Here is a 14246-nt window from a genome sequence, read left to right as displayed (position 1 = left end):
GCATTCCTCTACATCTCCTTGTGAGGGTCACTGTTTTGTCATGAATGTTTGGAGTTGTGGGTTGATAAAAGAATTTACTGAGACAGAAAAATAGGAGAACAAAGTTATATTAGGACACCATTAAAAAGGCAGCTAGATAGAGGGGTCTAACACATTGAGTTTCACTGTGACATTTTCATACATACACCTAATGTATGTTGATAATATTCAGCCCTATTACTTACTTGTATCTCACCCCCCCCCCTTCTCCTCAGGTCTCTCCCTCTTTCCTAATGGTCTTTCTTCTGCTTTTATAGCTCTTTAAAATTTAGCTTCCACAACTGATGGCAAACATATGATTCTTGTCTTTCTGAATCTGGCTTATTTCACTTGATATGGTAATCTCTAGTTCTACCCTGTTTCCTGCAAAGGACATGATTTAGCTCTTCTGTATGGCCAAATAGTACTCCATTGTGGGTTTGTTTTTGTTTTTGTTTTTTTTGGCCAGTCCTGGGGCTTGGACTCAGGGCCTGAGCACTGTCCCTGGCTTCTTTTTGCTCAAGGCTAGCACTCTACCACTTGAGCCACAGCACCACTTCCGGCTTTATCTGTTTATGTGGTGCTGAGGAATCAAACCCAGGGCTTCATGCATGCTAAGCAAGCACTCTACCGCTAAGCCACATTCCTAGCCCCTCCATTGTGTATTCATGCCACATTTTATTTATTCATCTATTGATGGGCACCTAAGCTGATTCTATAACTTGGCTCTTATGAATCCTGCTGCCATGAATATGTGTGTATAGCTACCTCTGTTGTATGATGACTTTGATTTCTACAGGTATGGATACACCCAGGAGTACTACAACTGGGCCCTCTGGTAATTCTACTTTAGTCTTTTTTAGAACCGTAATACTGATTTCCATAGTGGCTGTAATAAATCATTCTCAGCAACACTATATAAAGGTTTTCTTTTCCTCACATCCTTGCCAGCATTTGTTTTTGTCTGTTTCATTTGACTGAAACATTCTCTGGTCTGAAACATAGATAGCCTTCAGGTCCTAATGTTATCTCCTTAGAGATAAAATATTTCCCATCCTATCATATTATCTTATGTATTTTAAAAACATCAACCCTGTAGTTTTATTGTCTTCATAACAGAAGTTGGAGCTGAGACCTTGAGATTTTGTCTTCAGAACAAAAGTTGGAACCTAGATCGCATGATTATACTATAAGAGTGGAAGTTTAGAAATGGATCCCTTGCCTCTTTTCTCTTCTTCTCTCCACTCAGTTCATAATGCTTGCGTCTCTTCATAGCCAGCATTCTCTTAGATCTACAATTGGGCTCCACACATTCAAGTCTCAGCACCATCTTCTTTAGAGTCTAAGCCCGTCCGGGGGGCTCTTTGTACTCAAGGCTAGCACTCTACCAGTTAAGCCTCAGTGCCATTTCCAGGTTTTTCTGGGTAGTTTATGGAGATAAGAGTTTCACAGGGGCTGGGAACATAGCCTAGTGGCAAGAGTGCTTGACTCGTATACCTGAAGCCCTGGGTTCGATTCCCCAGCACCACATATATAGAAAATGGCCAGAAGTGGCGCTGTGGCTCAAGTGGCAGACTGCTAGCCTTGAGCAAAGGAAGCCAGGGACAGTGCTCAGGCCCTGAGTCCGAGGCCCAGGACTGGCAAAAAAAAAAAAAAAAAAAAAAAAGTTTCACGGGCTTTCCTGTCTGGGCTGGCTTCAAACCATGATCCTCAGATCTCAGCCTCCTGAGTAGCTAGGATTACAGGTGTGAGCCACCAGCACCCAGCTTGATTTTTTTTTTTAAATCAATCTGGAACTGATTTTTTTCTCTCAGAAAATCCACACACATGAATATTTTGAACAACCCAAATATCTGAAAATCTTTCTGCTACTGCTCTGCGAATTACAGTTTGATTGGATCTAAAATAATAATGTCATAATTGTTCTTCAAATAGTTCCTGTAAATGGTCCATTGTCTTTTAGTTGTCAGATTGGTGGAGAAGAAATTTTGTATCAGTTTTACAGTTCTAGGTTTGTCTCCTAATTTTGCAATGTTTTTTGTTTGTTCAAGTCCCAGGACTGGCGTTTGAACTCAGAGCCTGAGCACTGTCCCTGAGCTTTGTTACTCAAGACTAGTGCTCTGCCACTTGAGCCACAGCTCCACTTCTGTCTTTTTGGTGGTTAATTAAAGATAAGACTCTCACAGACTTTCCTTCCTGGGCTGGCTTTGAACCATGGTCCTCAGATCTCAGCCTCCTGAATAGTTGGGCTTATAAGCATGAGCCACCAGCTCCCAGCTGCAAAGGATGTTTTCAAATGGAAAGATTCACATAAATTGGATGTTTAGAAGTGAGACACTTTTACTTTTTTTTTTTTTTTTAAAGAAAGTAGAGATTTTAGCCAGGTGCTGGTGGTCATCAGTGGCCATCTTTAAATGTTTACTTCTTAAATACAAATTCCAGGCTCATGACTGGCGGTGTGTTGCTTTCCAATGCAGAGATCAACTGTGGCCATCCTCCAGCAGTGCAGAACGCCATGTTGGTGGGGAATCACAGCTCCAGCCTGGGTGGTGTGGCTCACTATGTCTGTCAAGAGGGCTTTGTGAGCCCTGGAGGAGCCATCACGTCTGTGTGCACGGAGAAAGGCAGCTGGAGAGAAAGCACTTTAACATGCACAGGTACAGATTGCCTTCTGCTGGGCTCCTGTTTCCTAGGAACTAAACAGCCATTGTGAGCTTGGACCAAAAAAACACTGGCAGGAGGATGCCCTCCATGTTCAGTGCCCAGCTCTGCATTTCCTGGGTGGGCATTTAGCTTGATGTTTGTCAGCTAAATCTTTAAGACTTAGAAATTGGATTAGAGAAACAAGTTGGATAGAAAATTTTATGGATTCATCTTTTGAAACACCATAACTCATAAGGATGGCTATTTTCTCTTCTTGGTTGGGTGAGAAATGTTTTTTCATGAACCATTTTCTCAGAGGGGCATACTCCTAACTTCACATATGCACATACTTTTCAGATTAAAGGTGATATGATAGAGAAGGGCTTTTAAATGTTTATTTTCAAAATTATTTGGGTGCTGCTGGCTCACTCGTAGCATCCTAGCTCTTCAGAAGGCTGAGATTTGAGAATCGTGGTTGGAAGCTAGCGTGGGCAGGAAGGTCTGTGAGATTCTTATCTCCTATTACCAACCAAAAAGCCAGAAGTAGAGTTGTGGCTCAAGTAGTAGAGTGCTAGCCTTGAGCCAGAAAGTTCAGAGACAGAGCCCAGGCCCTAAGTTCACACACACACACACACACACACACACACACACACACACATTGCTGTAAAGCACAAAGCAAAAAATGTACCAATGTAACTATTTATAAGTGTGTAGGTCATAGTGCTATACAGTCATATTATTGTACAACTTTTTAATCTTTCAAAACTGAAGTTCTATACCTGTGAAATGATTCCCCATTCCCCTTTCCTACTGCCCCTGACATGCCATTATTCTAGTTTTGTATCTTATGAAATTGACTACTTGAGGTAGTTGACATAAATAAAATTGTTTTGTTTGTCTTCTTAAGACTGGCTTATTCCACTTACCATAAATCTCTCTCTCTCTCTCTCTCTCTCTCTCTCTCTCTCTCTCTCAGGATTGGAGTTAGAACCTAATGTCTTTGCTAGGCAGGTACTCTAGCACTTACACCGTACCTCAAGCCCTTTTTTGCTTTGGGTGTTATTGAGATCCAAGCTTGCTTTTTTCTCTGGGCCTGCCTGAAGTGTGGGCTTCGTATTTAGACTTCCTGAGGGCAGGAGCAGGAATGATAGTCACATGCCACCACTCCCATCTTTTTCTGTTGAGATGGGGGAGAAGAAATCTCATGAACTTTTGGCCCAGATTGGCCTTGAACTGTCCTTTGCTCAGTCTCCGCCTCCTGAGTAGCTAGGATTATAGGCGTGAGTCACCACACCTAGCTCATTCTTCATAGTATCTTCAAAGTGCATCCATAATGTGTCAGGGATCTTTTGCAAGGTGGAGAAACTTCCACGTGTATGTCTGTGCATCCATCCATGGACACTTCAGTTGCTCTCATTCTTTTGGGCTGTTGAGTACAATGCTACCATGGAATCTGGGTGTACAAATATCTCCTTGACCCTCTGCTTTCAAATCTTTTAAACATATACCTGGAAGTGAAAGGTTTTGCCATCCATTCAAGTTCTAGCACTGCCATATATAAACCATCTGTCATCAGGCAAGCCACTATGACCCTCAGTCTCCTTGTCTGTTCAAGAGTGGAAATAAAGTCTGCCTTTCCTTTATCAAAATGTTTTGGGAGAGGGAGTCAGTTGGGCTCATGTATGGGGAGGATTTTGAAAAGTTTCAAGTGCCATGCTAGTTAGTGCTTTTCTTGAATTGTTAGTCTCACAGGAAGGTCTTCTCATGACTCAGAGTGCACTTCTGTGTGCTTCCCTTCACCCCTCTGCCTCCATGCCACATATGGGAACAGGCAATGAGTCTTACCATTTGTGACACTTGGCCAGGGAGTGTGGCAATCAATGCTTGTCACATAGCCTCCCAAGGCACTGGGAGTATACGTCTGCATTTTTTACTTTCTTGGCTCTGAGGTTATCTCTCTCAAGGCTAGCATTGGCCTGGATCTCTGGATTGATTAGCAAGCAGAATTGTGGCAGAATACCGCGAACCTTCCTAAAGTTTCCCATAGGAAAAAGTCCAGCCAGAACAATTGCCTCTGCTGTTCATGTATTCACCAAGTGATGATTCCTAGCCATTTTGGGGCTAGGACCTGCATGAAATCCACCCATTTAGTCACTGGAGACTTAGCTAATGTGCACTGAGTGAGGCACTTGGTAAAGCACTTCCTTGTAGAAACATCTTTCCCTCAAAGAAATGCACACACGCACATACATGTACTGCTTCGCAAAGAAGTTCTGGGAATTCATGATGCTTTGAAGTGTTTGGGTAAAGACAGCATCCTTGAGGATAGCTGGAAAACCCAGCTTTGCTGCTGAGGCTCCTCTGTACCATGAAATTCCTAGGTTCACTGCAATCTTTAGAAAGAAAAACGATGAGAAGTCAGAGATTAGTTCAGCCTCGCTTTAGAGAGGTCTCATTGGCTTGCAGAGTCGCAAGAGCAAACCTGTAATGAACAAGGACTTCAGGGTCCCAGTTTTACTAATTGAGGAAATTGAGAAGAGCTGACACCATATTGGACTAGATTGATGAGTACACTAACCTATTATTACATCTCTTTAAGTACTTCCAAGTGTTACTTGGAGAAGTGAGGCCTGTGTCTGAGGGAAGTATTCCCCATGGTGTGACTTGGGAAGAGCTGGCTATAGCTTTGGACCCTCAGCCCTCTGCTCCAATGCTCAAGCTTTTCTGTCTCCATCATTCAGAATTCAGTGGGGGCACAAGGATTAGTCACTACATGAGAAACCAGTGGCTCTGCATGGGGCATAGTAAGCTATTAATTAGCTGATCCTTGTAGAGCACTTTGAAGAACAAACATGTTATGTAACTGCTAATTATAATTACCGTCCTCAGCCACCACCTTTCACAGAGTCTGGGGCTCCAGCTGCAGCTGCTTCCATGGGCTTATGCAGGCTTTGATTTAGAGAAAGAAAAGACATTTTCCCTGTGAGATGAGATCGTTCTCTGAGGAGGCCTCTGTGCCCTCACTCAGGATTGGCAGCTAAATTCAATTTCCGTAGATAAAGGGAGTGATTTGCATGCTGATTAATCCATGGTGCAGTGCAGATGATCTAGGGGTGTGGTGGGGGAGGTAGGAGAGGCTTCTGGAGATGAAGGGGGAGATGTTGATCCCTGGGGCTCTTCCTCAGCTGCCCCCTTCTTCCTTCTTTTCCATGTGGCTATCCCCCAAGTCTCCTCTCCACCACCAGTCCCAGCTCCCTCGGTGTTTTTAGTTACCTTCCTCAGTGTTTGCTTTAGGCTTTCTTTCTCTTCCTCTTGTCTTCACTTTCACTGTTTATCCCACTTTCTACACTTCCATGTTTAGTTCCAAACTGGGTTTGCAATCAGTAATTTTTATCTGGGCTGATTTTAATGACCTTAAAAACATGTTTTGGGAGCTCCAGTTTCTTCAGATTGGTAGCACAGATCTGTAACATGTTTTTAATAGAGTGTGAGCTCTAAGGACATGGTGGGACTTTTTTTTTTCTTGAAGGCCAGTTTGAACTGGAAATTCCAGACAGCTGGGAATTAGGCCACTACTTTGGTGTCTGGAAAAACCCCAGGTGGGAGCTTGATGTTAGTGTGTTGGTTTACCTCAAGATCAAAGAGGCTGATTCATTCTCGATAAGGCTGGCCCTGGCTTCTATTCGGCACAGGTCATTTGGCTTTTTATGTTTTGAATCTGAGTTAATAATTATACGGTTGCTCACTCGTTGCTCTTGGAAGGGCCACATCTCTATTGGAGCACCCTGATGCTTTTCCCCACCCCTTCTCTGCCCTGGGTTGCAAGAGCTTCCTGTTGAGTGGCTGACCCTCTTCTCTAGCTCACTGAGTGCTCACTTGTAGCTCCACACATTTCCGATGCAAAAGAAAGGTCAGCTGGAATAAATGGGCACACTTATGCAAATAAGCCCACAATTGGGTTGTGTCTGAATCTGTGTCTAATGTGTGGGCAGGTAAGCACGATCGCTGTTGCTGATGGAGGATCAACCTCCACACCCAAGGCTCTCCCAGGAGCCTTAATGATGGATTGTGTTTCATCCTCAGGCAAACCCTGTGAAATACTATTTTCATTTTGCAGATGAGTCATCTGGGATTTAAAAAGGTTAGGCCACTTGCTCAGTGTCATCAATGACTAACAAGTGACACCACAGTTAGGATGTGAACTCAGGTCGAGAAGCCCTGAACATCCATACTCTCTCTCCTATATCTGATCTCTCAAGCTACAATGATTTGCCTACTGTCCTGAATGTTTGCCATAGCAAAAGTATTATTTATTTAATATATTTCTTAATACATACCCATACAAACACCTGAGAGCTGAAGATCGTGGTTTAAAGCCAGCTCTGTCAAGAAACTCCGCAAGACTCTTATCTCCAATTAAACACCAAAAAGCTGAGAGTGGAGCTGTGGCTCTAAGTGGTAGAGCACTAGCCTTGAGTGAAAGAGCTCAGAGACAACACTCAGACCCTGAGTTCAAGCCCAATGACCAAGAAAAAGAAAAATACACACACACACACACACACACACACACACACACACACAGATCATCAGAACATTTATGGCTAACCATACATTTATTACAATAGTCACCTTGGGAATTTGTTTTCCAACGTTAGTGTCACTGCCATTATCAAAATACGTTTTGGCATTTCTGTTCAGGAGTGGCCTTTGAAGCAGTCTGTGAATTGTGCTGGAAGATCATCATGCTGCTTTTTGAAATTAGATCCTGTTTTGACTAAGGATGACATTAAGTTTAGCTATCTGTTTGAGTCACCTGAGTTTATTACGAAGGACCTTTTAATCTTTTCAAAAAATAAGAGAGAAAGAATACAGAATTGTAAACCAAAAGATACTTCTGAAAGAGTAACCTTTGCTCACTACCTCTATTTCCTCCTTTTTTCAGCCTACCAAAGAGAAATGAGGCACCCAACTCCCCTCCCCTCACCAATGACCATCTGATTGCCAATTTCACGTTCTCATTTCAGTCCTTCTTTCCCTTAACCCTCCTACAAACATTTAACATTATTGATCATCCTTCCTTCCTCCCTTCCTTCCTTCCACCCAGCCAGATAATACATTTTTGAATAGCCTTAGATGTGCTGCTGTTTGGAGGTAGAGAAATAATCATAATCTTAGTCATGGTCAAGTTTCAGTCTGGAGAGGAGACATTAAGTAACTAATTACATAATTATTTAGGTGCAAATATGTTATGTTCACAAACATAGAGAAAAAGTACATGCTAACAGAATACCAAATGTGTGTGTGTGTGTGTGTGTGTGTGTGTGTGTTTGTGTGTGTGTGTTGATAACAGTGCATCCTGGCCCTTCCTAGGTGGGTAAGGAGGTTGTGGATTGGTAGAAAGGGAGATCACTTTCAAGGAAGAGACACTCTTCCCTTTATTTCCTGGATACCACTTTCTCTTAACTTCTGAGTTTCTCAGTGTTCTGCCACTGAGCCCTCTCTGGGTCTACCTATGTCTGTGTTCATGCCTTCTACCTTACACAAATCCATGACTTCTGAAGCTATTTCCCCCGGGCTAGTCACAGATAACTCACATCTAGCATGTCCTCAACACAGTTCATTGCTCTCTCTCACAGGCCTATTTTCTGCCTCTCTTAGGAGAGCAGTGAAAGGCCATTCATTCAGACTTGAAGCTCAAAGGCTGGCAGCCAGCCTGGACTCTTTGCCGTTCCTGCTCTCGCACCTCCTGTTGATTCTCCTTCAGAATTGTCTCTTGTTTTATGATACAGTGCCCCAATTTCATCTCTTAACCTCTTGGCCGAGTAAGTACTTCAGTCCAAAAGCTCTTAGTCATGGTGTCTGCCACAGCTCATTGTGAGTCCTGATTTGACTTGCTTCATGCTGTCTGACCTTTGGGCAGGTAAGTGAGTTTCCATGGAAGCCTTAGCTCTACAATATGGACACAATAATATTTAGCTCATGAGATTATTTTGAAGGTTTGAACACCGTGACACTATCTGATTTGTAGTAAGAAGCCAATCAGTGTTTATACCTCTCAGTGTTTTTATTGTTGCCTCAGGACTGCCGGAAGATGAGGACAAGTTCAAGTTAGCGAAAGCACTTTGGTCTGATGTATTGGTATCACTGAGTTAGTGGTGTGCTCTTTCCTTCTTTGTTGTCATTTCCACTTCTTCAGTACTCTAGCGCTTCCTTCAGAATACAAATTGTTTCTCTCATCTTCCTGATTTAAGGTCCCATTGTTCAGAGGAATGAGCCTAGACTTAATCTAGGGAATGAACCAGTCTCCTCCGGTGCTTCCTTTTCAGCCATCTTCCCTCCTCCTCCTCACCTGACACTCCTCCCTCACCACTGTGAATATACCACCCTTGTACTGTCCCAGGACTGTCATGCTGCTCTGTCTACCACATCCCCTCCCCCCCGCCCCCCATGGAGCTGGCTTTCCTGGCTTCTCCAGTGAGACAGGGTGTCTTGTTTTTTCTATGCCCCGTGATACTTGTCTGCTGCTTTGGATTAATACTTATGGAGTTGAAATTTACTTGTGTTTATGTTTACCCCTTCCCTTGGACACAATGACCCATAAGGGAAGTGCTGGCATCCTGATCAAGTCCAGTGTCTGGCACCATAGATTGCTTGGCATTTGGAAACCATCGGTGAATAGTGAATGGGAGAGCCCTAGAGGCTGTCCCACAGAAGACTTGAAAGCATGTTTTCAGTTATCAGTACTATTGCAGCTAAAGCATATCTCCACAAGGGTTCTCATTTTAATGTAGAGGTTTAATATCAGGTATATTTATAAAGCAGTATTTCTGACTGATTTCAGACACCTAGAGAGAAAAAAAAAACACCCCACCAAACTTGTTAATCTTCTCCTTGGGAGGAAGTGTGCGGTATCTCTACACTTAGGTTTGGGTGCACCTTGTACAAGACAAGCACTCTTGCCACTAGGCCATATCCCCAGCCCATTTTTTTTTGGAGGGGTGCACCTGTGTAGACAGCATGGCACAAGCTACAGGCAGCGGGCGTTGCTGAGACGTCACAGACAGGTGTCATAGTAAATGAGCAAAAAGGAAGGACAAAAAGGAAACTCTTTGCCAATTTCTGCTTAGGTGACAAAGGGACCCAGTGTGAGAAGGAAATTTGTTTTCCTGGCAACTCAGCAAGAATGTGAGAGGTCACATGTTTTCTTTCCTTTGGGACAGGTGGTGAATTGGCATCTGAGTGGTAGGTGAGTGAGCAGAGATGTCAGAAGGGCCACCCAGAGGAAGGGGCCAGGAAGATGTGGAACTCCCTCAGGCCACTGAAAGACTGATACTGATATCTTTATACTCAAGGAGGTGAACCAGTAAAGTCTTTTCATCTCTTGATTATCCATGAGTACAGATGATTTCAAATGATCAGTCTTCTGGGGAGAAAAGTTAAGGTAGATACTTAGGAATTGTTTAAATAGTCTTAGGTGATGGTTTGATTCCTGCAAAAGTTTCTGTGTTCCTCTCTGTGCCTCTGTGTATTCTCACCTACTAAGAGATGCTGTAGATTCACACGGTAACAGTAACGTGAACCAGAATCTAGGTAGTGCTGTAATGGCATGACTTAGTAAAGATGTAAAATCTTTGATGGGCAGAGAGATCAGTGGACCACGTCAAGCTGTGCTTGGTTTTAGTAGAGGAGAAGAGAGTTGGCACTGCAGATACCTAAGGCATGGACTTTCTTTCTTTCTTGTGGCTGAGAAGCGATTCGCTACAAGGAAGGCACACCCGAGTTGAGAAGGGCTATTTTCTCAGCTGAAGAATCGTTCTCATTCATTTGGATGAGAGTCTTACCTTGAATTTCCCACAACAGAGGCAGAGACAACTGAATAGTGAGTAAAATCCCAGGAAGCAGGAGTGGAGATCACGAGGGTAAGGAAGGAAAGAAGGAGAGCCAATGGGATGGTGTCTTGTCCATAGAGTAGCTGGGATTGCTTCATTGGTTTGATTCATTGTGAATGACCATTGGAACAAAGTCTTTTGGGACAACCCGTCAGATTTCCAGGGAAGAGAGAAAGGATTTATCCTCTAGTTCCTGCCCCATGCATTTTTAGCTCCTCTGCTAGTCCAGATTGCATGTGGAAGCTATGGAGGGGAAACCTCAGAATAGGAGGCAAGGGACAGTCATGTTACCAAAACCTAAACCAGGCATGAAGAACAGGTAAGGACAAGAGAGACACAAGGATCTGTGAGAAATGCCCCGTTTAAGGGGAAAGCTTGAACTGGATTGTGCAACTTTCCCATTGAGCAAGATGGGGATTCCTTTCTTTGGGGATGACAGGGTGGAGGCTAACTACTGGGAGTTATTTCCATTTTGATGCATTTATGCATGCTGTTGTTTCCTTAATTGAGTTTTGAGCTATTCATTTCAAAGGTATATGCACGTCTTGGGGCTTGAACTCTGGGCCTGGGTGCTGTCCCTGAGCTCTTCAACTCAAGGCTAGCTAGTGCTCTACCATTGAGCCACAGCGCCACTTCTGGTTTTCTGATGGTTAATTGGAGATAAGAGTCTCATGGACTTTCCTGCCTGGGCTGGCCTTGAAATGCGATCCTCAGATCTCAGCCTCCTGAGTAGTTTAGGATTACAGGTGTGAGCCACCAGTGCCTGGCTACACATGGATTTTTGTACATTAACTTGTATTCTGGAACTCCTTGCTTAGCGGTGATTTCTTTTTTTTAAGTGTTTGAATTCCTTAGGAATAGATGAGATCATGTCCTCTGTAGAGACATTTTTACTATATGTGCAGGAAATTGGAGTTTAAGGAAGCGAAAAGCTAGATTCCCTACTTTCCCCTGCCCTCTGAGCACCTTCCTTGGTTGACTATGTCTATTGGAAACTGTGTTACCTTAATATGCTTTCCCATAATGCCAAATGCATTCCCTGGAATGTATGCAGATTATTTAAAAGAAGCAGACCCCTGAGAAATCAAGGCTTCCAGGATGATGTGACTTCCATTCAAGGACTCCCAAGGGTAACCATGGAACTTGTGGAGCATTTCTTTAGTTTACCCCCAGCTGCTCCTGAGGAATGGTCTTGCATTTCCCATTTCCCACCCAATTGAGATACAGAAGGCAGAAGCAGATCTTGCTGTGTAGTTGTCAGGAAGAATCCAATGGAGACTCGGCTTTAGAGCTCCTCCCATCCCATGGGAGTGGGATACAGGTGGTCCTGCAAGCTACGGTTCTCACCCACTTGTAGCAGTCAGGTGGCGGGCCCGGCTCCTTCATAATGACAGGAAGTTGGGCGATTGGCCTGCTACCACCTGAATTGCCTAATTGAGTGTCTGAATCAGAGCCTGACTGGTGATTGGCAGAGAGAAAATCCTTTCAGATTTTCCCAAAGCCCATTGATGAATTTTGTAAGATTTTTAAAAATTCTGTATCTAGAAACCATGATAGAAATGAATGCTGTATCAGTGTTTAATAACACCTGTGTTAGGTGGCAAATAAGCTCAGGAAGAATAGACTCCAAGGTTATATATTTGGTATATAATGGAATCTCCGTTTTCCTGGTATGGCAGAAATAGAATTGTATGGGAATATCAGTCAGAAGGATTTGCTTCTTAATATAGCTGCTTTCCAATCCTATTGTCATTTTTCAGTTTTGTTTGTTTGTTTTTTGGTGCTGTTCCTGGGGCTTACTCAGGCCTGAGTGCTGTTCCTGAGCTTCTGTGCTTTAGGCTAGCTCTCTATCACTTAAACCACAGATCTACTCTGGCTTTTGGTGATTGATTGGAGACAAGAGGATCACGGACTTTCCTACAGGCTGGCTTTGAATCAGGATCCTCAGATCTCAGCTAGCTGAGTAGTTAGGAATATAGGCATGAGCTGCCAGCACCTGACAGGCACATGGATTTTTAAGATAATCTGGACTGCTTTGTCTTTTATGTGTTGGGTTTAACATTGTTAATGATGCCGGCAGAGAGAAAAGCTGGACAGAGATGAAGTGGACAGGGGATCTGTGTATAGACACTTTCTCTTTAGCATCTCCATTATTTCTTGTTTCTCCAGAGTAAACCTGGATCATCTGCTGACTTGGTGGCCGAATGCAGCGAGTGGCCCTCAAGTTGTGGCTTGATCCTTCGTGGGCAGGAGAATGCGCCCAGAGAAAGCTCCCATTTAGGCTAACTACTCAGGGTTGATTCCTGGGCTGACTGGTAGCAGAGTGTGGTCTATCCTCCCTGGCTGAGCAACACAGTGTAGGGTGGAAAGACAGGAGACTAGAATCCATGGTCTCAGTTGTTCTGGCTGGAGTCACAGTCTTGTCTGTCTTTGCTCTTCCAAAAGACATAGCAGGACAGTGTTTGAACCCTGTGAAATCAGTTCATGAGGAGACCATCCACTTGACCACAGGTCAGCAGGACCCCAGAGGTGTGCTGGGCCTGCACCAAGGTGCCAACTCCACTGAGCTTTTCCACAGTCCCTCCCAGGCACCCTGTGCCCACCATCCTTGCTTTCCAGACAGCTGGCAGGCGGAGGGGAAATGGCACTTCCTCCTAAGGACACTGAACACAGGATGTGGAGTCACGCTTCAGCACTAACTGGACGGGAGAATTCCTATTTGCTTTGTGGTGTTTGTGCTGGGTTGGAGGGTGGGGTGTGTGGTTACAGAGTTCAGAACCAGAGCAGGTCTAGCAGGACAGACTCTTCTGTGGCACTAGTGTATTGTTTCTCTGCTAAGTGCTTAGGGAGACATGGTAGATAATAGAAAGGTGTTTGAAAGGTAATGATGTGGTTGAGTCTCAGTTATTCAGGGCAATAGAGGTTAGCCATGCAGCACACCCTTCTTTGATAGTCAGCCTAGAAGTCATTTCTTTTTGCAGTACTAGGGTTCAAACTCAAGGGTCTTTGTGCATGATAGGTGGGCACTCTATTACTTGTGCCATGTCCCCTAGCCCCTTTTTGCTTTAGTTATTTTTCAGCTAAGTTCTGGTGTTTTTTTGCCTGGGGCTAGCCTCAGACTCATCTACCTACCAATAGCTTTTGTATAACTGAAATTAGAGGCATACTTCATACTATGCCAAATTTATTTGTTGAGATGGGGGGGTGTCTTACTAGAAATGAATGGATCACTTAATCTAGTTTAATGTTGTTTGCTTTGAATTATACTCTAATAGCAATATTAGTTTATTTTAATTGATTTCTTTGTGCTTGCATTTGTATGATCAACATTTGCCTCCTTTTCATTCTATAATCAATCACATTGAAGGAAACAATTTGGATACCTATTTCTCTGATTGCCAATATTAAGAATGAAACAAGAGGAAGTGGTGCTGTGGCTCAACGTGGTAGAGCACTAGCCTTGAGCTGAAGAGCATCATAGACGGTGCCCAGGCCCAGAGTTCAAGCCCTAGGAACAACAACAAAAGAATGAAACAAGGTTAATCTCTCTCAGAATAGATAAGGAAGTGAACATTCTTCCTTTGCTTTTATTTTCTCTCCTTTCCTTTTCCTTACATTATTGATCTAATATGGTATTTCATTTGTACTTTTAAAATTTTATAGGAATATTCACAGCAGCTGTTTAATCTCAGGCAT

The 14246-nt window shown here is 43.5% G+C and overlaps 1 protein-coding gene across 4 annotated transcripts in view; it reads left to right on the top strand.

Moving 5' to 3' along the window:
• Positions 1 to 14246, top strand: part of Susd1 (sushi domain containing 1) — a 97576-nt gene that overhangs the window by 32880 nt on the left and 50450 nt on the right. For 3 of the 4 annotated variants that reach the window (XM_048339139.1, XM_048339148.1, XM_048339157.1), the window contains exon 6: positions 2496 to 2675. The exons of the other annotated variant lie outside the window; for it this stretch is intronic. In XM_048339139.1, the coding sequence (XP_048195096.1) occupies positions 2496 to 2675 (180 nt within the window). The remainder of the gene's footprint in view (positions 1 to 2495; positions 2676 to 14246) is intronic. 4 annotated transcript variants of the gene reach the window in all.

Source organism: Perognathus longimembris, chromosome 1, assembly GCF_023159225.1.
Source record: "Perognathus longimembris pacificus isolate PPM17 chromosome 1, ASM2315922v1, whole genome shotgun sequence".
NCBI classification, from domain to species: Eukaryota; Metazoa; Chordata; class Mammalia; order Rodentia; family Heteromyidae; genus Perognathus; species Perognathus longimembris.
Note: the sequence above shows the minus strand (reverse complement) of the source record. Positions and strands in the feature narration are given on the sequence as shown.